At 44.1% G+C, this 26,859-nt stretch overlaps 1 protein-coding gene across 4 annotated transcripts in view; it reads left to right on the top strand.

Moving 5' to 3' along the window:
• Window positions 1-26,859, top strand: part of LOC124612996 — a 246,760-nt gene that overhangs the window by 180,294 nt on the left and 39,607 nt on the right. For all 4 annotated transcript variants that reach the window (XR_006979589.1, XM_047141547.1, XM_047141546.1 and 1 more), the window contains one exon: window positions 21,058-21,193. Coding sequence is in view for 3 of the 4 variants with exons in the window: in XM_047141547.1 (XP_046997503.1) it covers window positions 21,058-21,193 (136 nt within the window). In the remaining variant the exon portion in view is untranslated. The remainder of the gene's footprint in view (window positions 1-21,057; window positions 21,194-26,859) is intronic.

Raw genomic sequence — 26,859 nt, forward strand, 5'->3', positions numbered from 1 at the left:
AAAAATTTTTGGGAGCACCTAAACAGCATTTTTGTTAGTGTTAGAGGATCACTGGTTCACATAAGGAAAACACAAAAACAAGTCAATAACAAGCAGCTATAACACATTCAGAAACAGACCTAAAAAATCAACATGGATGTGTTCCCAGGGCTGGGTTGCTATAGGCCATGGGAGAACAAAACCTTGGAAGCCACCTGTTGACTATTGCACTGGGGACATGCAGAAACCAAATGCTCCAGCTCCCAGTCAGAGCCGGAGTAGTGTAAATGCCTGCAAGCCAAGGTTTTAGTGCAGGAAACACCCCAGTGGCCCTCATGTAACAGTTGTATGACCTCCCGAAGTAAACTCCTGGGAATAACCACCCTGAGAGCTGCGTGAAGACAAAGTAGTTACAAAGCCTACTGGGAAGTGCATCCTAGAGGATAAGATGGATGAGGCAGACGACCTGCTTTAGGACAGGGTCAGATGCTGAGGGCTTGACGACCTGGGTACTAGTGATGGAAACCCATCTGCCACTTGGTGGGAGGCAATATCCAATGAAAACGCATGAGCTCCTCCCAATCAGACTTGGTGTCCATGCAGCTGGGATAATGCATCCATGTTGACATGGCATGTAGTGAGGCAAAACTGTGTGTCATAGTGGTATTTGGAGAGGAATGAGGCCCACTGCTGCAATGTGTGGGCAGCCTTATTTGGCAACCCAGGCGAACAGACTAAATAACAAGACTAATGTCTCATGGTTAATAAGGAGTTGGAATTTGGTGCCACACAAGAAAACATGAAATTTGGTGACTGCATACACAGTGTCCAGAGCTGCTGCCTCAACCTGAGAATAATGGTGGATCTGCACTGGACTGAGAATTCTGGTTGCAAATGCTAGAGGTTGCTCCAAGTCATCTGGATTCCGATGGACGAGGACTGCTTCTACGCCTTACTGCAAGGCATCCATAGTCAAAACCAGTGGTTTATTGGGATCGAAAGTAGCTAGACACAGTGCTGACTTGAGGCAGTCCTTCAGCATGGTGGTGTGGTGGAAGCCTGGTCACACACCAGAGACAAGACAAAGAAAGCACTGTAGAAGAAAAGGAGGTAGAGAGAGTATACAATGGTGGAAGCCCCAAGAATGAACTGGTGGTAATAGGTAATAGGGGATTTTACTCAGGAAAGCCTGCAGTTCTTGCAAGAATGAGGGATGCGGCAGGTCTGTAATGGCCCTGACTAGACTAGGGGTTGGAGCCCTGCCGTGATATGGTATGGCCCAGATAAGCAAGAGAAGGCTGGAAAAATGGATGTCTGCAGATTGTAACCTAGACCCACGACTCAGAGTTTTTGGTAAAGGGACAGGAGTTTTTGCAGGTGTTCCCTCATAGAATGTCCAGTGACACCAGTGCCAGTAGTTGAAACAGTGCAGAATAGTGGACCTGACCTGTTTTGGATAGTGTTGAAAAATTGCAGGGAACTTCCCACCCCAAACATCAATCATTGGTATTGTTACAGGCCAAAAGACACATTAAAAACCATGATGCTCTTGGACTTCACATCCAAAGGTAACGTGTAATATGCTTCAGAAAGATCAAGTTTGGAGAACAACTGACCCCCTGCTAAGTGTGTGAACAGCTGATTTGGATGAGGCAACAGTATGTGTTGTCCACAAACTGTGAATTCACGGTGACCTTGATAATGCCGTGAAAAGTCGCAGTTTACCGGAGGGTTTCCTCACAGTGCCAGTGGGTGTGGCCCATTCACTAGAGGAAAATGAGAACTGCAACACAAAGAGGTCCATCTCCGCCTCTGACTGGGAGTGTCAGGCTTTACACGAGCCTGAAAAAGCCTGGGATGAGCTGACTGCTTCAACATTATGTAGGCTTGAAAATCTGTGGTCCACCATAGGCCTCCCACAAAGATATTCTGAAATTCTGAGCACAGAGATTCCAGTGACTAACAGGGGACTTCGGCAGATACAAACTGTATGTAGTCTGTGACTGAAAAGCCAAAGGCCTGAGAAAATGACAATGAGGAAGGTTCCTGCAGCAGGGCCAACTACCACACCACACGATACAAGGCTGGTGGAATCCATGGCAAAAACAGTGCATGAAATACTTACGCATCCCTAACTTGGAAGGCATGGAGATGTTGTCGTAGGCAGTGTTCATATGCTTCCCAGTTTTCTGCTGCCTCCTCAGATGGCAGGACTGGAGGAATAAATATTATCGGAGATGAATGGGGAGAGAGCAACACTGGCATGACTTGTCACATGACTGTAAGAAGTTCCATGTGTTGTTGCACCAATGTTTGAAGCAGAGACTTCATGTCACAAGAAGATCTACATCTACATCTACATTTATACTCCGCAAGCCACCCAATGGTGTGTGGCGGAGGGCACTTTACGTGCCACTGTCATTAACTCCCTTTCCTGTTCCAGTCGCGTATGGTTTGCGGGAAGAACGACTGTCTGAAAGCCTCCGTGAGCGCTCTAATCTCTCTAATTTTCCATTCGTGATCTCCTCGGGAAAAGTAGGGGGAAGCAATATATTCGATACCTCATCCAGAAACGCACCCTCTCGAAACCTGGCGAGCAAGCTACACCGCGATGCAGAGCGTCTCTCTTACAGAGTCTGCCACATGAGTTTATTAAACATCTCTGTAACGCTATCACGGTTACCAAATAAACCTGTGATGAAACGCGCCGCTCTTCTTTGGATCTTCTCTATCTCCTCCGTCAACCCGATCTGGTACGGATCCCACACTGATGAGCAATACTCAAGTATAGGTCAAACGAGTGTTTTGTAAGCCACCTCCTTTGTTGATGGACTACATTTTCTAAGCACTCTCCCAATGAATCTCAACCTGGTACCCGCCTTACCAACAATTAATTTTATATTATCATTCCACTTCAAATCGTTCCGCACGCATACTCCCAGATATTTTACAGAAGTAACTGCTACCAGTGTTTGTTCCGCTATCATATAATCATACAATAAAGGATCCTTCTTTCTATGTATTCGCAATACATTACATTTGCCTATGTTAAGGGACAGTTGCCTCTCCCTGCACCAAGTGCCTATCCGCTGCAGATCTTCCTGCATTTCGCTACAATTTTCTAATGCTGCAACTTCTCTGTATACTACAGCATCATCCGCGAAAAGCCGCATGGAACTTCCGACACTATCTACTAGGTCATTTATATATATTGTGAAAAGCAATGGTCCCATAACACTCCCCTGTGGCATGCCAGAGATTACTTTAACGTCTGTAGACGTCTCTCCATTGATAACAACATGCTGTGTTCTGTTTGCTAAAAACTCTTCAATCCAGCCACACAGCTGGTCTGATATTCCGTAGGCTCTTACTTTGTTTATCAGGCGATAGTGCGGAACTGTATCGAACGCCTTCCGGAAGTCAAGAAAAATAGCATCTACCTGAAAGCCTGTATCTAATATTTTCTGGGTCTCATGAACAAATAAAGCGAGTTGGGTCTCACACGATCACTGTTTCCGGAATCCATGTTGATTCCTACATAGTAGATTCTGGGTTTCCAAAAACGACATGATACGCGAGCAAAAAACATGTTCTAAAATTCTACAAGAGATCGACGTCAGAGATATAGGTCTATAGTTTTGCGCATCTGCTCGACGACCCTTCTTGAGGACTGGGACTACCTGTGCTCTTTTACAATCATTTAGAACCCTCCGTTCCTCTATAGACTTGCGGTACACGGCTGTTAGAAGGGGGGCAAGTTCTTTCGCGTACTCTGTGTAGAATCGAATTGGTATCCCGTCAGGTCCAGTGGACTTTCCTCTGTTGAGTGATTCCAGTTGCTTTTCTATTCCTTGGACACTTATTTCGATGTCAGCCATTTTTTCGTTTGTGCGAGGATTTAGAGAAGGAACTGCAGTGCGGTCTTCCTCTGTGAAACAGCTTTGGAAAAAGGTGTTTAGTATTTCAGCTTTACGCATGTCATCCTCTGTTTCAATGCCGTCATCATCCCGGAGTGTCTGGATATGCTGTTTCGAGCCACTTACTGATTTAACGTAAGACCAGAACTTCCTAGGATTTGCTGTCAAGTCGGTACATAGAATTTTACTTTCGAATTCACTGAACGCTTCACGCATAGCCCTCCTTACGCTAACTTTGACATCGTTTAGCTTCTGTTTGTCTGAGAGGTTTTGGCTGCGTTTAAACTTGGAGTGGAGCTCTCTTTGCCTTCGCAGTAGTTTCCTAACTTTGTTGTTGTACCACGGTGGGTTTTTCCCGTCCCTCACAGTTTTACTCAGCACGTACCTGTCTAAAATGCATTTTACGATTGCCTTGAACTTTTTCCATAAACACTCAACATTGTCAGTGTCGGAACAGAAATTTTCGTTTTGATCTGTTAGGTAGTCTGAAATCTGCCTTCTATTATCCTTGCTAAACAGATAAATCTTCCTCCCTTTTTTTATATTCCTATTAACTTCCATATTCAGGGATGCTGCAACGGCCTTATGATCACGGATTCCCTGTTCTGCACATACAGAGTCGAAAAGTTCGGGTCTGTTTGTTATCAGTAGGTCCAAGATGTTATCTGCACGAGTCGGTTCTCTGTTTAATTGCTCAAGGTAATTTTCGGATAGTGCACTCAGTATAATGTCACTCAATGCTGTGTCCCTACCACCCGTCCTAAACATCTGAGTGTCCCAGTCTATATCTGGTAAATTGAAATCTCCACTTAAGACTATAACATGCTGAGAAAATTTATGTGAAATGTATTCTAAATTTTCTCTCAGTTGTTCTGCCACTAATGCTGCTGAGTCGGGAGGTCGGTGAAAGGAGCCAATTATTAACCTAGCTCGGTTGTTGAGTGTAACCTCCACCCATAACAATTCACAGGAACTATCCACTTCTACTTCACTACAGGATAAACTACTACTAACAGCGACGAACACTCCACAACCGGTTGCATGCAATCTATCCTTTCTAAACACCATCTGTACCTTTGTAAAAATTTCGGCAGAATTTATCTCTGGCTTCAGCCAGCTTTCTGTACCTATAACAATTTCAGCTTCGGTGCTTTCTGTCAGCGCTTGAAGTTCCAGTACTTTAGCAACGCAGCTTCGACAGTTGACAATTACAATACCAATTGCTGCTTGGTCCCCGCATGTCCTGACTTTGCCCCGCACCCGTTGAGGCTGTTGCCCTTTCTGTACTTGCCCAAGGCCATCTAACCTAAAAAACCTCCCAGCCCATGCCACACAACCCGTGCTACCCATGTAGCAGCTTATTGCGTGTAGTGGACTCCTGACCTATCCAGCGGAATCCGAAACCCCACCACCCTATGGCGCAAGTCGAGGAATCTGCAGCCCACATGGTCGCAGAACCGTCTCAGCCTCTGATTCAGACCCTCCACTCGGCTCTGTACCAAAGGTCCGCAGTCAGTCCTGTCGACGATGCTGCAGATGGTGAGCTCTGCTTTCATCCCGCTAGCGAGACTGGCAGTCTTCACCAAATCAGATAGCCGCCGGAAGCCAGAGAGGATTTCCTCCGATCCGTAGCGACACACATAATTGGTGCCGACATGAGCGACCACCTGCAGATGGGTGCACCCTGTACCCTTCATGGCATCTGGAAGGACCCTTTCCACATCTGGAATGACTCCCCCCGGTATGCACACGGAGTGCACATTGGTTTTCTTCCCCTCTCTTGCTGCCATTTCCCTAAGGGGCCCCATTACACACCTGACGTTGGAGCTCCCAACTACCAGTAAGCCCACCCTCTGCGACTGCCCGGATCTTGCAGACTGAGGGGCAACCTCTGGAACAGGACAAGCGGCCATGTCAGGCCGAAGATCAGTATCAGCCTGAGACAGAGCCTGAAACCGGTTCGTCAGACAAACTGGAGAGGCCTTCCGTTCAGCCCTCCGGAATGTCTTTCGCCCCCTGCCACACCTTGAGACGACCTCCCACTCTACCACAGGTGAGGGATCAGCCTCAATGCGGGCAGTATCCCGGGCAACCACAGTCATAGAGTCCGATCGGGGGATGCGTGGGACGAGCTGGCCATCCCCGACAAACCCCCATCCGGACCCCCACAGTGATGCCCATTGGCAACAGCCTCAAGCTGTGTGACCGAAGCCAACACTGCCTGAAGCTGGGAGCGAAGGGATGCCAACTCAGCCTGCATCCGAACACAGCAGTTGCATTCCCTATCCATGCTAAAAACTGTTGTGCAAATAACATCTGAACTAATCTACAGAGAGCGCAAACAAATCGACAAAATCTAAACGGTTATTAAAATACACGATTGCCTAGTAAATGCAGTAATGCTGCTACTTGCGCACTGCTGACACACTGCTCGGTGGTGGAAGGAGACTACGCGATTTTACACTAACTATTCAGGTACTAAAACGCGATGCTACAACTCTCAAATACTATAATACGCCCGAAATTTATGAATTAAACAATGCAAGTACCAAAAACATGCAAAGAAATTAAGAATTAAACTATGTAACAAATGAGTGAGCTAGGAGTATACGACTTGCTGCTGCAGCTGCTTATCCAGCGGCAGCAGGGAGCACACTGACTGTGGCCAACCGACACTGGCCGTTCAAAACAAAAACAGAAGACAAACGACTCCGCGAATTTACACTATTCAGGTACTAAAACGCGATGCTACAACTCTCAAATACTATAATATGCCCGAAATTTATGAATTAAACAATGCAAGTGCAAAGCAACCTCACAACTAACCACATGAAAAAGTAAGCCTACTCATTGCCAAAGTATTCTGACCACAAGAACATACAGATAATAACAGACATAATACTTTATTATGTCTACAATACTTGTACAAGAAGACACTTGCCACAGGTGGCTGCACTACTAGTCCGATAAACATAGGTCAAATCAACATGTGACTGAGAGCAAGGCTGACCAGGCCCAACTCTTTAGACCATTGGCTGGCCAGTAGAGTGCACTGCGGAGAGGCTGTACACGCATCCAAGAGTGACGACCTGTGCCAGTGCTTGCATCTTTAGACTTGCTTGGTGTGCTACAAAACTATCCACCCAGATCGTGGGTGTGTTGCATGTATAGCCACCTACCGGCCTACTTCTGGTCCACCACTGTGCAAATTATCTCCTCGTATTGAGCTTTCAACATAATTGACTTTTACCAGTTAATCAGTAAAAACCTCCCGTGTATTGCATTTTCATTTGGCAGTGATGAAGATGCTGGGATGGTTTATCTGTCACTAGGTTTAGGATTAGGACATTTCACTTGGAGGCAGAAGCTATGTGAGGCAGCTAAGACTTCTGCAGACACCAACTATGCTGGGCAAACTGTCTGCTGTCAAGCCACTGATGAGGTGTGCTACAGTGTGTGCCAGAACAAATCACTCCACTACATGAAGCTGCTCAGAATGCGCCATATTTGCTCACTATATATTTGGATTTTGTATTGGATTTCTCTTTGGACAACTCTAACTTTGCCAGTGATAGACTTTGTTGTGCTTATGAAACGGTTGTCTCCAAACTTCTCCTGTGAATATATATAACCTTTACATTCTCCAGTTAATCAGTCAGTGCTTAATGACTGTGGAGTTGAATCTGAGCTCCAATTTGCAAGGCTCTCTATGGCATGAGTAATAGACAGTGTTTGTATATTCTAGGATACAAAAGTGGTGGCAATGATTCAAATCTAGTGTACTAAACCAAGACAGTATGAATCCCCAATTCTTGATGCTGTGGCAGTGGCATGTAATGCTGTTACAATAACAGCAGCAGTACGAAGTTCCAGTAGCAACGTCACCACTACCTTCTTCAGTGCCATCACCCTTCTCAACTTTTGATAAATTGAAGGGGAGATGGGAAGTTTTCCTCTGTTTTGAGCTATAGTGGCAGGCAAGAGCTATTCAAGATCACATTAATCTTTGTTTTAGTAGTAGTGAGATAGTGGAAAAGCAACAGCTGTTTGCTGACTTTTTTAGTTTATCTTTTCTGGATAAATGGTGTTCATTGCCAAAATACTATAGGCACCAAAAGCAGGTAGTAGCTGCTTGCCTTTAACTTAACCAGTGCCATAAAAAAGGCATGATCTACAAGGATTTAGACAACAGTGCAACTTCAAATGTCAGACCTGTGAAGAATCGTAAGCTGAATCTGTCACATGAGATGTGGTAGTAAGTTTAGTATTGGATCATGTAGTGCATGCTAAAGTAATAAATAAATCAGATCCAAGCCATTGTGATGTTCTAAAAATCACTCAGGCATTTGAGGTAGGTTCATTTGTGTAAGAAGTGTTCAATGACAACATTGAAGTAGCTAGCATTCAGCAACCTTATCTTCAGCACAACAAATCATTACAATTCATCCTCCAGTGTACACACACCATTATGAAACAATAAGACAATAATGTTTAGTGATATTAATAGAGATTTGGTTAGTATAGAACCAGTCATTACAAAACTGCTTCAGTGTTGATAGGTGAGCAGATTGAAGAGTTTTTAATACACCATCAATCCTGTTCAGCTGGTATGTCTTCAGTTAAGTGCCATTCCTCTATGGTGATCAAAACAGACCAAGTTCAGAGTAAAAAATGTAGCATAATGTCCTGCGTCTCATGTCCCAACTTTCATAACAATAATAGCCACAAATATTGCTATCACTGGAATGCAGTATGCTCTGCTTCTAATAAAAGAGGACACATGGCAGCCGTGCACCAGTTCACAGTATCAAATCTGTGTCTAATATAGTATATACAGGATCCGAACATCAATGCCAACAAAGTGGAATTCTTGGTCAACAGGGGTGCTACAGTGTTGCTTACCAATGTGAACACATCTACAGTTACATCCATACTCTGCAAACAACTATGAAGTGTATGATACAGAGTACATCCCATTGTACTAGTTATTAGGATTTCTTCCTATTCCATTCACATATGAAGTGCAAGAAGAATGATTGTTTGAGTGCTTCTGTGAATGCTATTATTATTGTAATCTTGTCCTCACGATCCCTATGTGTGTGATACATAGGGAGTTTTAGTATATTCCTAGAGTCGTCATTTAAAGCAGGTACTTGAAACTTTGTTAATATACTTTCTTGAGATAGTGTACATTTATCTTCAAGAGTCTGCCAGTTCAGTTTCTTTGGCATCACTGTAACTCTCTCCCACAGGTCAAACAAACCTCTGACCATTCATGCTGCTCTTCCCTGTATACATTCAGTATACACTGTTAGTCATATTCGGCACAGGTCCCACACAGTTGAGCAATATTCTAGAATGGTTCACATGAGTGATTTGTAAGCAATTTCCTTTATAGGCTGTTTACACTTCTCCAGTGCTCTGCCAATTAGCCAAAGTCTACCACCTGCTTCAACAGTGACAGAGCTTATGTGAGCGTTCCATTTCATATCACTACAAAGTGTTACACCAGTGTGTGTGTTCTGCCACCACTTGGGAGCAGATTTTGTATCCATCCAATTAAATTATTTTGTCAAATATTGATTGTTTTCGTTGTTGTACTCCCAGATATTTGTAAGAGTTGGTTGATTCCAGCAGTGACTCATTGATGTTATAGTCATAGAATACTTTTTATTTATTTATTGTTTTTTAAGTGCACAGTGTTACATTTCTGAATATTTAAAGCAGTTCCCAATCTTTGCATCACTTTGGAGTCTTATCAAGATCTGCAAGATTATTTATGCAGCTTCTTTCAGACAGTTCTCATACTGTAGTCTGGGCTCCCCACCACTCCAGTCAGCACAGCAGCAAGTGGTCTCAAACATTAAACAACCAACACCACTCAAAGGCAAAATTGTGGTGCTAGCTAGGTATAAAAACATGCACTATGTGATCAAAAGTATCCAGACACCTGGTTGAAAATGACTTAGAAGTTCATGGCGCCCTCCATCGGTAATGCTGGAATTCAGTATGGATTTGGCCCACTCTTACCCTTGATGACAGCTTTGACTCTCGCAGGCATACATTCAACCAAGTGCTGGAAGGCTTCTTGGGGAATGGTAGCCCATTCTTCACAGAGTGCTGCACTGAGGAGAGGTATTGATGTCGGTCGGTGAGGCCTGGCACAAAGTCGGTGCTCCAAAACATCCCAAAGGTGTTCTATAAGATTCAGGTCATGACTCTGTGCAGGCCAGTCCATTACAAGGTTGTTACTGTAGTATAACCGCTCTGCCACAGGTGGAGCATTGTGAACAGGTGCTTGATTGTGTTGAAAGAGAGCAACCACCATCCCCGAATTGCTCTTCAACTGCGGGAAGCAAGAAGGTGCTTAAAACATCAATGAAGGCCTGTGCTGTGATACTGCCACACAAAAAACAAGGGATGCAAGCCCCCTCAATGAAAAACACGACCACATCATAACACCGCCTCCAAATTTTACTGTTGGCACCACACACACTGGCAGATGACGTTCACTGGGTATTCACCATACCCACACCCTGCCATCGGATCGCCACATTGTGTACCATGATTCATCACGCCACACAATGTTTTTGCACTGTTCAGTCATCCAACATTTACGCTCCTTACACCAAGTGAGGCATCACTTGGCATTTACCAGCACAATGTGTCGCTTATGAGCAGCTGCTCGACCATGAAACCCAAGTTTTCTCACCTCCCGCCTAACTGTCATAGTACTTGCAGTGGATGCTGTTTTAGTTTGGAATTCCTGTGTTATGGTCTGGATAGATGTCTGCCTATTACAGATTATGACCCTATTCAACTGTTGGTGGTCTCTTGTCAGTCAACAGACGAGGTCGACCTGTACGCTTTTGTGCTGTATGTATCCCTTCACGTTTCCACTTCACTATCACATCAGAAACAGTGGACCTAGGGATTTTTAGGAGTGTGGAAATCTCACATACAGAAATATGACACAAGTGACACCCAATCACCTGACCATGTTCAAAGTCAGTGAGTTCCGCAGAGCACCCCATTCTGCTCTCTCATGATGTCTGATGACTACTGAGGTTGCTAATATGAAGTACCTGGGAGTAGGTGGCAGCAAAATGCACTTAACATGAAAAATGTATGTTTTTGGGGTGTCCAGATACTTTTGATTGCATAGTGTACGTAGAGTACTAATATTTTTAATAATAGTTTCATCAGTGGTTGCTAACATTTTTGGTCTTGACACTTTTTTGTTACCCAAATTTCAAATTATTAAGAATGTAAATCTCACCTCTCATACCATACCCTCCAACCACATGGAAATATCGTGTCAACGATATAAGAAATTGTTTGTCCTCAGCTCAGCTGCAGTTTTGCAGACGACCTTCAGTTCTGTTTGCATGCATGAGATGGTGCAAGGACCACTAGATGTAGAAACCCAACAAAAACTCATAATGATGGTAAATAAGTTGCGTGATATGTAGGTATAATAGGTTACCTTTCAGTGTTACGAGTGCAATGACCATATTTCTAATGTACTTCGAACAACTCTCCAGGGAATTCCTCAGTGACATGAGAGGCAAATGTCTTCAATATCTACAAGCACTCTGTGATGGACTTCAATCAGATGAGTTATGCTGTCATTTGTCTAAGTGGAGGTTTTTCCGTTCAGATATTTAGGGTGTATGTTAAGTAAAGCAGGACACATCAACCAGCAATTGAGAATGTGGAAGCAATAGATAATGTGCTTGCCTCCAGAAATCTGAAAGCTTTACAGTCATTCCTAAGAAAAATTAACACACTTTGGGAAGTTCACACCATACATGTCTCACATACATAGGTCACCTTTTATAAACCAACTACACAGAAGAATATTAGTTTAATGTGGTCTACAGCCTGCTCAAAGACTTGTATGTTGTTGAAAAGTTACGTACAATCTCCACCCTGACTGGCAACCAAAACATTATCAGTGGCACAAATAAACTATTCTCAGATAGAGAAGGAACAACTGGCGTCTCAGAAATTCCACATATACTTACATTGCACCAAATTTTATTTAATCACATCCCATAAGCTACTCGTTTCCTTGCTTAGTTCCCGATCGGAGCTCCTGAAAAAGAGTGCAGTGAATACAGAGGTGGGCATTAATCAGTGTGACCTTCATTGCAAGCCCACCTATTGGTACACTAATGCAAATGCAGTGTCCTTGGACTGAAAGAAATGGTTTGATACATGAGCAACACTACGTTTTCAACTTAACAACAATATGTTGCTCGAACATTAGATGATTTCCCCATCACAGCCCGCGAAGTGAAGTGTCCCAACTCACAGACCAGGTATGCTGCTGCACGGTCTACTGCCTTCAGTTAATGTGAATACCCACAGCAGTTATCAAAAGGAGCAGACCTAGCTTATCACATCTACTTCTCTCTCTGACACTGTCTGAATGCCAAGGAAGATGTGCTTGTATTGGAAATGGAAGAAACAGAATGCCCACTCATCCTTCCACCCATGCTCTGGCCAAGAATTTTATGGTTACTCCACCAGTCACACTAGGGCATTATTTGAATGAAGTCATTAGTGTGGTGACACATATAATGACCAGACATAAATGGGAAAATCAAAAGAACAGTGCACTCTTATCACTCATGTGCCCAGAAGCAGGTGGGCCCTGTGCAGCATTTCCCCTCGTGGCTGAAACTAGAGCACCCACAGAAGAGGGTTCATGTTGCTTGTGCCAGACTGTTAAAAAGAGCAGTGTGGCAGTGGCTTGAGGATAGCGTCTACAATTTCTCATTTGTGGCAAGTTCTCAAAATTACTCTTGCAACAATCTTGGTCCTAGCAAATATGTTCACAGTAGAGGAAGCATCCCGCACAATTGTATCAATCTGGCCCTCCGTTTGTATCATCTGAGTTTGAAAAATTCTGTCAGAGAAATGGAATATCCCACCAGAGGACCATTCATTTCCACCAAATATCAAATTCAGAAGTGAAGTGGCTAGTCAGGACATAGAAAATTCACATGGCAAGAGCAATGCAGACATAGTCTCCAACAAAAGTACAAAAAACATTATGCAGTTGTTATTATTCTGCTAGTGGTTCAAGTGTGCTGGTTTTCCAAACCAAGTTCTTCTGCTGAAGTTCTCAATACCTCCTCATCCAATTGTCGGTAATATACAATCCTTTAATTACATTTGCTATAAAGAACATTTCATCAATAATGCTTTAGGATGGTGACTCTAGATTATTTTCCAATGCCCTTCAAAAAAATGAAAGAACTTAAGTACATCTTCATTTATTTTTGAGGTGTGATCATGGGTTTCAACTATCATACCGTGTCCAATGTGGAATGTGGGCTCATTGGTCATTTCATTATAATTTATCCAACTGTTCTCAGAATTAATTCTGAAATTATTTCTGTGGGTTGTGTGCAGTATTTGCAGTGCTGCTCTGTGTGTAATAGGCCATTCAACAGTACTGGTAGCAGCAGTCCAACTACTTTCTTTCATACGATTTCCAGTGGTGCCATTCAAGTACTTAAATTAGGCATTTTGCCTAGAAATTTTTCAAATTCTCATAGAATTTCAATCCATCAGATATGTTTCAATCCATCAGATGTGCCTACTCAAGAAGTATGAACAACACAGTTGACTCATTTTTAATTCATTATATGTTCAATATTCGGTTTTTGTAACACTTGATTAAAATACACAAATTTCAGTTGACTAAAGTTGTACAATAAAAGTCCACTGGATACATTAAAGTCAGTAAAGTAATTGTCTTCCAAACAATGGGAGACAGTTTTTAGCATTTGCCACTATCAATATATACAGTCACATGTATGTTGACCAACATTCGAGTACAATGAAAATGGAAGTCAGTCCTGCTGATGCATTGGCAAAGGGGTTCTAAACAGAGTCTGACTGCAACTGAATCTCTCCCCTCCAGCCCTCGGCCCTCGCGCCCTCGCTCCCTCTCTGCCCTCCTCCCTCTCTCGCTCTCTCTCTCCTCGCTCCTCTCTCTCGCTCGCTCGCTCTCGCCCCCCCCCCACTCGACCCCCTCCCCCCTTCCCACCCGCCATCTCTCGCCCCCCTCCTCCCTTCCCACCCGCCATCTCTCCCCCCCTCCTCCTTCCCTCGCACCCCATCTCGTCTCTCGCACCCACCCTCCTTCCCGCCCTCCCCCACCGCTCCCCCTCCCTCCGTCCCTCCCTCCCCACCGCTCCCCCGCCCTCCTTCCCTCCCTCCCCCCACCCGCTCCCCCCTCCCTCCTTCCCTCCCTCGCCCCACCTCTCCCCCTCCCTCCGTTCCCTCCCGCCCCCACCTCTCCCCCCTCCCACCTTCCCTCCCTCCCCCATCTCCCCCCTCCATCCTCCCTTCCCTCCCCCGCCCTCCTCCCTACCCCTCCCTCCCTCCCTCCCTCCCTCCCTCCTTCCCACCCTCCCCCGTCTCTCTCCCCGTCCCGCCTTCCCTCCCTCCCCCGTCCTCCTTCCCTCCCTCCCCGTCTCTCTCCCCCTCCCTCCTTCCCCTCCCTCCCCGTCTCTCTCTCGCCCCTCCCTCCTTCCCTCCCTCCCCCGTCTCTCTCCCCCTCCCTCCTTCCCTCCCTCCCCCGTCTCTCTCCCCCTCCCTCCTACCCTCCCCTCCCCCGTCTCTCTCCTCCTCCCTCCTTCCCTCCCTCCCCCCGTCTCACTCCACCTCCCTCCTTCCCTCCCGCCCCCGTCTCTCTCCACCTCCCTCCTTCCCTCCCTTCCCCGTCTCTCTCCACCGCCCTCCTTCCCTCCCTTCCCCGTCTCTCTCCACCTCCCTCCTTCCCTCCCTCCCCTGTCTCTCCCACCTCCCTCCTTCCCTCCCTCCCCTGTCTCTTTCCACCTCCCTCCCCCGTCTCTCTCCACCACCCTCCTTCCCTCCCTGCCCCATCTCTCTCCACCACCCTCCTTCCCTCCCTGCCCCATCTCTCTCCCTCCCTCCCTCCCCCATCTCTCCCTCCGCCCTCCCCCATCTCTCTCCCTCCACCGTCTCTCCCCCCTCCCTCCCCCATCTCTCTCCCTCCCCGTCTCTCTCCCCCTCCCTCCCTCTCCCGTCTCTCACCCCTCACTCCTTCTCACCCTCTCCCGTCTCTCACCCCTCACTCCTTCTCACCCTCTCCCGTCTCTCACCCCTCACTCCTTCTCACCCTCTCCCGTCTCTCACCCCTCACTCCTTCTCACCCTCTCCCGTCTCTCACCCCTCACTCCTTCTCACCCTCCTCTGTGTCTCTCTCACCCCTCCCTCCTCTCCCTCCCCCTCCCTCCCACCCTCCCACCCTCCCTCTCTCCCTCTCTCCCTCTCTCCCTCTCTCCCTCTCTCCCTCTCTCCCTCTCTCTCTCTCTCCCCTCTCTCTCTCTCTCTCTCTCTCTCTCCCTCTCTCCCTCTCTCTCTCTCTCTCTCCTCTCTCTCTCTCTCTCTCTCTCTCTCACACACACACACACACACACACACACACACACACACACAATCCCTCCTTCCTCACCCTCCCCTGTCTCTCTCTCTCACCCCTCCCTCCCTCCTTCTCACCCTTCCCTATCTCTCGCTCAACCCTCCTCCTCACCCTCCCCGATCTCTCGCTCACACCTCCTCCTCACCCTCCCCTGTCTTTCTCCCCCCTCTCTCCCTCCACTATCACTCTTCCCCCTCCTCCATCTCCCCCTGTCTCTCCCCCTGTCTCTCCCCCTGTCTCTCCCCCTGTCTCTCCCACCTCACCCTCGGCTCAGCCGCCCACCCTCGGCTCTCCCGCCCCACCCCCGGCTCTCCCGCCCCACCCCCGGCTCTCCCGCCCCACCCCTGTGGATGAACAATATTCTCAGGTTTAAAACCTGGAAAACAGTTGGTCAAATGGCTGTCACTTCCCAATTGAAATATTTCCAATTCCAGATTGTACTTCCTTCCAGCTGTCTCAAAAAACTTCTGCCACTCCATTCTGTGTATTGAATCTGAATGTGGCAAGAGGTCTCAGCCAAAAGATGTCCACACAACACAGAGTCTGCTTACTCCTGGATTCGAGTGAATAACCCCTCCACACTCTGCAAACTGAAGTGAGATCAAATAGGCTAACTCCATGTAGAGGTGGAACTTGAGAGTATATTTACAACTCTGGTCTAAACAGTATATACATTATCATCATTATGATTTTGTATTTTGTTTTTTGTTTGCCATAATAAATACTGAGCTTGTCAGACAAGAGTTAATAATGTATTACTGTCAGATAAGTAGATGGGTGAATTGATTAATTTGTATTTCATTCTTATAATTTCCATTTGGAGGATATCTTGCAACATAACCCACTTTCAGCCATTCCAAAAGAGTTAGTAAATACATTTTTCATTGCTATTCTGAATCACATCTTGGTGTTCTCCAAAAACAGCAACAGAAAAACTAATGTTCAACTATAGTTTGTGTAAAGTTCATGCTTGTGTAACTATACCTGCAGTCATCTTACATACTACATTTATGAATAGCTCATGTAAACCAAGATTTTTTCCCATGAATGCCACTGTGAAAGACTCTTACAACAAAAAGACAACCAGAAACAACTAAATGGTCAATTACAGCTTTTTTTCTTTTTCCCTCTTTTTGGAGAAACTCTACAAGAGCTTCTCCTGAATTTATGCTACCACTCCCAAATGTACTTAACTGAACAAGCATATCTTTGCAGAACATCAGTTAAAAATAAGCAAAAGAAATTAAATACCAAACTGCCTAATCACTGTCAATAATTCTCTGGATGGAAGTAATTTCTCTCTCTGAAGGGTTTCTGCTATTCTGTGCAACATGGAAATACACAACTTGTGTCACCAGCTCAACATGAGACGAGACAATATCATATTCAACAAACAACTATTTTAATATTGATATCCTTGTTACGTTCTCATCTGTTTTATCTGCTCCAGTCCCCAGAGCTTGTACATAATTTTCAGTTACTTCATCCACCAATACGTTGCAACAAATCATCTGCCTGTCTGTAGGCACTGCCTGAAATTGCACTATCAATAGGCCATATCCATACTTACTGAATCTTGCATGTAGGCTTTCGGAGGGAGGCTGCTGGAGAGATGTACACCAGTACTGTGGCACATGTCAGTTTCTTGTGTCACCTTTCACTTTCCTTAACAACAAAAAAATACGTACACATCTTTTCCATTGATGCGCGTGTTCTTAACTATTCATTACTGCTTCCAAATTTTTGTTTATTGTCACAGATTCTCTCCTCGTCATTTCTCAAATAGTGTGATTTATTTCCTTCAAAGTTTGTCCTAGACTTTTCTACTCTTGTAGTCCACTATTTTTTTTCCATTCACTGGTAATCATTCCCCTCTAACTATTAGCATCTGTTTCCTTATACTTAACTTTTTTACTTCCACCTTAATTTTAACCTGTAGCTTTTAATCTACCAGTAGAACAGTACTCTCTTTCCTCTTTCTCTTCTTCATATCCTTGTATACAATAACAGACCCCCCCCCCTCTCTCTCTCTCTCTCTCTCTCTCTCTCTCTCTCTTTCTCTGTCTCTTTCTCTTGCCTATAATACTGCATCAGATGATGCATGATGGATTTCTCTGTCTTGATCAGTAGACATGAATGAAGCAACCACTCTAAAAGATATTAAAACTTCCCCATTGAAAGATGAGGGAAAGATCCAACAACACACAGATATCTTTAACTGGACAGCACACTCAGCCCATTGCAATATGAAATAAAGAGTAGGTCACAATTTATGTATGTAATTTTCCTCTTGATAGAATACAAGACACATTATTGAAATAGAACATAAATTGATCCAAATGCCACAAGCATTACAAGTGGCTAGTCTTCTATATTGGTGAAAAATGACAGGTATAAGTTGGCAGTGCCCTATATAGAGATACATGATGATAACTGTTCCCATTAGGGCTACTAGAAGTATTAGAAGCCCATAAGTAGAAAATTACTTTCGCAGGCTACAAAGTTTTCATTAATCACTTGTGGCCAATCTGTTTTCACAGTGATGGATGACTGTTTGTGTTAACAATGATATGACAGATAGCAGGCGAATGAAACGCTCTTCAAAACTGCAAGCCTGCAGACTACTGCAGCTGCAATATCAGCTTAAATATACAGCAACCTGGTGTATCTGTCTTGCCACATGCAGGGCAGAGTTAAAATTGGAGATGATGAAATATTTATTTCCATAGTCACACCACATCTGGCTCAGCACATTCAGGATTCTTTAAAATATAACACTAAATAATGTGAATTCATTAGGAACCCAAATTTTCAGTATATTGTAAGAGGAATTGACTGAACAGCCAAGGGAGCCCCTTGTTTCAATCTGCATGTGTTGTCTACTTTCAATCTGTGTGCAAGGAAATACAGAGCAGAGCACCTCTTTGAGGACACTTTTCTTTCTTAATCATCTGTTTGAGAGAAACTCTGTGTCCTGTAAGAAGTCGTAGTGAGTCTTGGCTAAAGTGTTGTCATGGAACATCAAACTCTCTTAGTCTGTTACATATTCATACTTCTAAATGGTAGCCCTCTGATAAGGATCCAAAATTGACTCATTGCTTACTGGTAACTGTTGAAGAAAAGTTGTTAGGAGTATAGAAGAGCAATGGTATGGCATGCAGCTACATTTGGAACAGAGTAATTTTTGTATGCTTATTTCACCAAAGAGATATGCAGAGAGAGCTTAAGTGGCAACTCACCATTCTCAACACACGTAGTGGGACAACACTGATCCTAAGTGGCCAGTGACATTCAAAAATTCATTGGTTTTATTCAAAGACTCCATGAAATTGGAGGAGGCATCCTAATTTTGATTCCTATGCATCGTGACTAGTAAATTTTAAAATTTTGAGGTCTTTGAGAAACCATGCTTTAATGTTGCATAACAGTTGTTGTATAAATTCTTTCCACTGATATATTATGTCTAAAAGAGATTAATGTCTTGGCGTAGATTCGACATTGCTTATTTGGTTGGTACCCTGAGGTTTCACCCAACACCAATAATATTGATCAAAAATGTTTGTAATATTACCATCTCTGTTAACTTACTTGTTGGCAGGTCTTAAGATATTCTTTTCTGCAGGATAGTTATTTCTGTTACAACCTCAAATTGCAATGGAATATTATTGGAGAAAGGCGAAAACATATGGCAGAAGAAAAAAAAAAGTGTGAAAATTGATCAATAGATGGCACTGTATATGTCATAATACATAAATGAAAACACCTGTCTTGCACATGACCCACTGGAGTTGGTACAAATACGCTGGGTATACGGCTTTTCCTCCTTTAGCGTCTGTGACGTTCGCCATGACTGTCTCAATGCAGGATCACGCTCTGCTTGTAAAGCTGTATTACAAGAATGATGATTGTGCACACATCGCTCTGCAGAAGTTCTGGACACTGAAAAGTTTGGAAAAGGTGTTGGTCCGATGACTGCCGTGGGTCTGGAGAAAATAATTTGGAAATCTGAAACAACGGGTTCTTTTGGTGTGCAACCTGCTAGAGGGATGAAACAAATTCATACGACGTCACTGGATGCAGTGGCCACAGCAATGCAGGAGGAGATGAATGGAAACATGTAGTGCACAGAGAATTGCCTGAACATTGGACATCCCCTTGAGCATGGTGCATAAAATCCTATGAAACATCCTCCTTTGCTATCCATTCAAAATTATCCATGTACACGAGTTGCTTCCTGTTGACCTGCCAGCAAGAGACACCTTTGCTTTAGAATTTCTTGCTCGCATGGAAATGAACAATGATTGGCCTTGGAAGATTTTGTGCAGAGACGAAGCCTACTTCCATCTAACAGGATACGACAAAACACAGAATCGTTGAACGTGGGCAATAGAAAATCCACATGCAAATCAACCAGTACGACTTCGTCCAGAAAAGATTGCTGTGTGGTGCGGGTTTAAGGCATCATTTATCATAAGGCCTTATTTTTGAAGAGACAGGTGCTTCTGGTCCTGTCACGTGTAGCATCACTGGTAAGCAATATAAGTGTCTTTTGTGCAACCACGTCATTCCAGCTCTCCAACAATATCGGTGTATGGATCGGATCATTTTTATGCAAGATGGCACACCACCGCACATTGCAAATGCAGTTTAGCAGCTGCTGAAGTGCCACTTCAGAAATACTAGAATTATCAGGCGCCATTTCACTACAGCTCGGCCGTCCCAATCAACTGACCTTAATCCGTCTGACTTCTGGCTGTGGGACTATCTGATAGATGTTGTGTTCAGTGTTCCGAATACAATCTTTGCTGCAGTGAAGGCACTCATTGCACTACACACTCTGAATGTGACCCCAGAAACACTTCGATCAGTTGTGTAACATGCTGATTCTCGATTTCAACATGTTGCAGAAAATGGTGGACAACATACTGAACATGTTTTGCATCAGTCTCACAGAAATTAAAAGTCCGATTTGATTTTGATTGATGCTTTTTATGCGGTTTTTGGCCCCAGGGCAAATAAAAACTGATGTGATTGTTGCTTATTGTGTGGTGTTTGGCCTCAGGACAATTAAAAACTGATGTGATTGATGCTTTTTATGCGGTTTTTGGGCTCAGGAGAATTGAAAACCAATTTTTCCCATCCAGTGTGATATGACCTTGCTGTGGTGGATGGACTGGCGTAACTAACAGTATCACATCTGTACACTCGTGCACACTGAGTAGTACAGTTTAACATCAAATGTACACTTTAAGCAGTGTTGTATGATTCATTTGTCATTTGTAATCGACCACTATTAAAGTATGATGCTTACAGCTCCATCAATTGCTACATTTTGTAACTATTTATTTTTCTTCTGCCATATGTTTTCTCCCTTCTCTGATAATATTCTGTTGCAATTTGACATTATTCCAATCAGTGATGTTATTTCTACACCGGTTTGAAAGTTTAACTTTAATTATAATCACCCTCTATATCAACACATTTCAAAATTTCTGCATTTATTAATTGTATAATATAACTTAACTTCTGGTGGTGTAATGAAGTAAATATAATTAAAGTATACTTTACATATTTATTCTGTTTAAAAATTTAATGATACTTTAAATCATGTAACACAGTAAAAATAATAATGTAGTTTATTTGCTTCAATTCATATCAAAATATGCTTAGAACAATGATTTTGTCTCTGTTTGGCAGGTGGGGAGAGCATGAGCTGTTTCCTCCAGCACTAGACCCAGCAAATTTTGCATCCCGTAAAAGCAGCTCTTCTACAGATTCATCTTCCAGTCATTCATTGCACAGTCGTTCAACAACAGGGTCCGAGGGTGGTGCAGTGAGTTGCTTAATCTGTTGTTACCTTCTTGTAATAGTCAAAATACTGAATACTTTGTTTACAGTGAGTGTAAGGAAGATGCGTTTTCCATTTCCTCCTTGATCCTATTCGGACAAGGAGCAAAACTGCTATAATAGTGAACAGTGTTTCCATAGTCTTTAGGCAAACCAGTTACATAATGGCCAGGGCATTCTGTTACTGCTACAGTTGATCAGTATAAATCAAGAGTCACATTCTTCAGGAAACCTTTATTTCATTTTGTATATGTGAAATAAAATTTTAGTACCACTGTACATATACTTCAGTGCTGGATGCATTTGTAGGAAGAAAAATTATTTACCTTGAATGTGCTGAAGTGTATTTTTGCTCATCTTCTATGCAGATGATAGTGAAATATTCAGTTTTACCACATGAACAATTGTTGATGTGGGAAATATATGAGTGTGGCTTCAGTTGCCAGAGACTGCAGTCACGTGTGTGAGGAGTTGCATTTGTGTGTGTGTGTATGTGTGTGTGTGTGTGTGTGTGTGTGTGTGTGTGTGTGTGTGTGTGTGATAGAGAGAGAGAGAGAGAGAGAGAGAGAGAGAGAGAGAGAGAGAGAGACGAAGGCCTTGTTGGCCAAAAGCTTATTTTTGTTGCGCCTATCTGCGACTCAGCATCTCTGCTATAAGGTGAGTAGCAACTTTCCTTTTCATAGTATTGTTACATACAATTCTGGATTTTCCATTGTTTAATTATATTTTTACACTGATGAAATATGGTGGGAGCCTTGATATTAACAAAGACACTCTAATCAAACATTAAATACACTCCTGGAAATTGAAATAAGAACACCGTGAATTCATTGTCCCAGGAAGGGGAAACTTTATTGACACATTCCTGGGGTCAGATACATCACATGGTCACACTGACAGAACCACAGGCACATAGACACAGGCAACAGAGCATGCACAATGTCGGCACTAGTACAGTGTATATCCACCTTTCGCAGCAATGCAGGCTGCTATTCTCCCATGGAGACGATTGTAGAGATGCTGGATGTAGTCCTGTGGAACGGCTTGCCATGCCATTTCCACCTGGCGCCTCAGTTGGACCAGCGTTCGTGCTGGACGTGCAGACCGCGTGAGACGATGCTTCATCCAGTCCCAAACATGCTCAATGGGGGACAGATCCGGAGATCTTGCTGGCCAGGGTAGTTGGCTTACACCTTCTAGAGCACGTTGGGTGGCACGGGATACATGCGGACGTGCATTGTCCTGTTGGAACAGCAAGTTCCCTTGCCGGTCTAGGAATGGTAGAACGATGGGTTCGATGACGGTTTGGATGTACCGTGCACTATTCAGTGTCCCCTCGGCGATCACCAGTGGTGTACGGCCAGTGTAGGAGATCGCTCCCCACACCATGATGCCGGGTGTTGGCCCTGTGTGCCTCGGTCGTATGCAGTCCTGATTGTGGCACTCACCTGCACGGCGCCAAACATGCACACGACCATCATTGGCACCAAGGCAGAAGCGACTCTCATCGCTGAAGACGACACGTCTCCATTCGTCCCTCCATTCACGCCTGTCGCGACACCACTGGAGGCAGGCTGCACGATGTTGGGGTGTGAGCGGAAGACGGCCTAACGGTGTGCGGGACCGTAGCCCAGCTTCATGGAGACGGTTGCGAATGGTCCTCGCCGATACCCCAGGAGCAACAGTGTCCCTAATTTGCTGGGAAGTGGCGGTGCGGTCCCCTACGGCACTGCGTAGGATCCTACAGTCTTGGCGTGCATCCGTGCGTCGCTGCGGTCCGGTCCCAGGTCGACGGGCACGTGCACCTTCCGCCGACCACTGGCGACAACATCGATGTACTGTGGAGACCTCACGCCCCAAGTGTTGAGCAATTCGGCGGTACGTCCACCCGGCCGCCCGCATGCCCACTATACGCCCTCGCTCAAAGTCCGTCAACTGCACATACGGTTCACGTCCACGCTGTCGCGGCATGCTACCAGTGTTAAAGACTGCGATGGAGCTCCGTATGCCACGGCAAACTGGCTGACACTGACGGCGGCGGTGCACAAATGCTGCGCAGCTAGCGCCATTCGACGGCCAACAGCGCGGTTCCTGGTGTGTCCGCTGTGCCGTGCGTGTGATCATTGCTTGTACAGCCCTCTCGCAGTGTCCGGAGCAAGTATGGTGGGTCTGACACACCGGTGTCAATGTGTTCTTTTTTCCATTTCCAGGAGTGCAGATAGATAAAGCCATGGAAATGCTGCTATAATCAAGCAGGTTTAGGGATGAGTAGGTGATTTGATATTTGGAGTAATGTGGAGAGGGACAATTGTGACAATGAGACAATGGATTGAAGCGTTAATAATTACTTTAGTGGGTACAGAATGTGTGATAGGCCTGAAGTTGACACCCACCACAGTGGTACCAGTTTATATGCCATCTAACTCTGCAGATAGCGAAGATGTAGAAATAATGTGTGAGTAAGTAAAAGAAATTATTCAGTTATCTATGGGAGATGAAAATTTAATTGTTGTGAGGGACTAGAATAGCAAGAAAAGGAAGAAAAGGAAAAGTATTAGGAGAACGTTGACCAGGTTGGTGGTGGTGGTGGGGGGGGGGGGGGGTGGATGAGATAGGAAGCTGCCTGGTAGAATTTTGCATGGAGCACAGTTTAATCGGCAATAACACATGGTTTAAGAATTATGTATATTTATAGTGATTGTTGGGAATTTCAGAGGGAACATTAGGAAACATTTGACTGAAATCTGGGAAAGGAATACAATAGAAGATGAATGGGTAGCTTTGAGACATAACATACTGAAGGCAGCTGATGAGAAAAAAGATAAAAAACAAAGCCTCTTAAAAAATCCTTGGATAACGCAGTAGATACTGAATTTATTTGGCAAAAGAAGAAAATATAAAAATGCAGCAAATGGCAAATGAAGCAGGCAAAAGAGAGTACAGATGTCTGAAAAATGAGGGCGACAGAAAATGTAAAATGGCTTAACAAATCCAAGGCTGTAGTAGCGTACATAACTAGAAGAAAGATAGTTTCTTCCTATAAGGAAATTAAAGAGACATTGGAGAAAAGAGAAACAGCTACATGAACATCAAGAGCTCAGATGGGAAGGCAGTACTTACCAAAGAAGGGAAAGCTGAAATCTGTAACGAATACATTGAAGAGCTGTAGAAGGTAAAATAACCTGCAGGCAATATTATAGAAAGGAAACTGTCATACCATGACATTTAACATTTAAAAAGCATGCTACTGCAACAGTGCTCAGTCTGTGGAACCAAGAGAATCATATTTAGAGTTAAAAACAGATAGTGATTCATTTTTTGCGACAACTTCACAGTGTGACTCTAGTATTGTCTGCTTGTTAGTTGTGTATGAACTGCCTACCCAGCAATCTGATAATATCCATATTCAGTGCCAGAAACAGGCAAACAGATTTATGTTGCAGAGAATTCAAATTCTGGACCCCACGTCTGGTAAGAAATTAGCAGACCTGCAGGAGCTCCTTTTAGGCAAATCATTGTTTCCCTTTTGATCAAAAACAATAGTGCTGAATCGTGATCACTACTTAACATGAATGCTTCCTCACTATCCAATTTACCAGATAAGACAGCACACTAAAATTTCTGAGTCTCAGGTGCTCTCTTCCTGAAGCATCCATCCGTGTCACAAACCTAATCAGACATAACAACTTATTCATGACACCCATATAAATGTGGCAGCCTTAAGAGTGAGTTCCTTCTTTTGTTCTGATCTCATACTCCCTCCCTTAAAAACACGTATTTGTTTCCTGCAGAGGCAGTGGCTATCATATAAACTCTCCATTTCATCAGGTCACTTACATTACAGAAGGTATAGAGGTTCAGTGAACTTCTTCATAATACCAGTAGATCAGAGCGTGTTTGTACCTCTCACAAAGGACACAACAGCAATTGCTTATCCCCAATTTCAATGCATCTGCAATATCTATCAACTTAAAGTGAGAACATGCATCGTACAGAAAGAGAATGGGAATCAAAAGAATGACACAGGGGCTGCCAGGTGATAGTACTATACATACTTTTAAAAAAATCTTTGTTGTGTAACAGGAAGGTTATGAAGCAATTTTGTTTCATAACAAGTTAATGTTTTGTATTATTCTTTACCTTATTTTTACACCATAAAATAAGTGAATTGTATTTGTTACTATGTTGTATTATTGTGTGTGTTTCAGGTTTGCAAAAATCACTTTATTAGCTTTAAAATAACCTATAACACAAAATGACATTCAAGTGACAGAGCAAACAAAACAACAGAATAATATATCAGGAAGAACAAAGATGATCTTGCACAGAACCTTCATTTGCATGGAACCTTCACTTGCAAGTAGTGCTACACCTTAAACACTTACTGTACCTTACCCTGCATATACTTCACTACTCCCTCCCCCCCTCCCCGTAGTGTCACTGGTCACTGATACTTCTTGTAGAACTCGATGCGTCATCCGGATTGTGCACCAACAGGTCACTCACTGGTTACTGCTGGTTTCGTGATGGTGGGCTCTGATGCCCATTGCATGTTGGGGTGGCGGATGTGCTTGTCATGTCCTTGATGAGTGCAGCAGGGTCATGATCTGTGGTGGTGGCATGAAATGATGGCTTAAGTCTGTTGACATTGATGGCCATCAGTGTGCCCATTACATCTATGGTGAATGTTTCGTCATGCCTGCTAACTACAGGATGTGGTCTATCATGGGTGGCTACAGCATCTTGCGCATTGCATCAAGTGACATTAAAATCTAGTGACAGTCATGTAGCTAATCAAACATGAACAGGTGAGAGTTTGGTTGATCCTTTAATGGCATTGGACGTAGCTGTCACACTTGTGTACATAGGTTATTCACTAACTCAGGCGGGTCAATGGATTCATTTTGTACATTGATGTAGAACTCACCTGGAAGGCATATAGGTTGACCATACATGAGCTCCACTGTAGTTTCTTGGAGGTCTTCTTTCAGGGACATGCGTAGACCTAAGAACTAGATGGCATCCCTGTCCACCATAGTGAATCATGGCATCACAATGATGCTTTGAGCTGTTGGTGCATACATTCAATTAAAACATTTGCCACTGGACAGTGAGTGCTTTGAAAAGATAAGATTGAAACTGTTTCCCCTGGTCCATTGTGATCCGCAGGAGTATGTAAAATAGGTAATCCACCCACAAAAGAATCAGGTCTTGACAGTTTCAATGTTTTTATCAGTTATCTGGAACAATTCATGCCAGTGAGTATAACAGCAGATAACTGTGAGATGGTAAGTGTTTCCTTGTGACAGCAGGAGAGGTTTTACAAGATCTTTATGGATGTGTTTAAACCATAGATTTGGAGGTATGAAGCTTCCCATGGGTGACCTCACACGTCTGCTAATTTTATTGCATTGACTGGCCACGCATTGTCATACAAATTGCTTGTAAACCCTATCCATATGCGACCAGATGAACACTTACTTCACCATGTTTGTTATGGTTCTAACCTCTGGGTGCGACATGTTGTGCAGCAAGATAATTGCCTGTTGGCATAACTTGGCTGTCATGGTTGGTCATCATGTATTATTGACATCATCACAGTATAGCTGGGCAGCTAACAATGGTAGCGTGATAAGGTGGAGTTGCATGCCT

The sequence above is a fragment of the Schistocerca americana genome, chromosome 4, assembly GCF_021461395.2.
Source record: "Schistocerca americana isolate TAMUIC-IGC-003095 chromosome 4, iqSchAmer2.1, whole genome shotgun sequence".
NCBI classification, from domain to species: domain Eukaryota; kingdom Metazoa; phylum Arthropoda; class Insecta; order Orthoptera; family Acrididae; genus Schistocerca; species Schistocerca americana.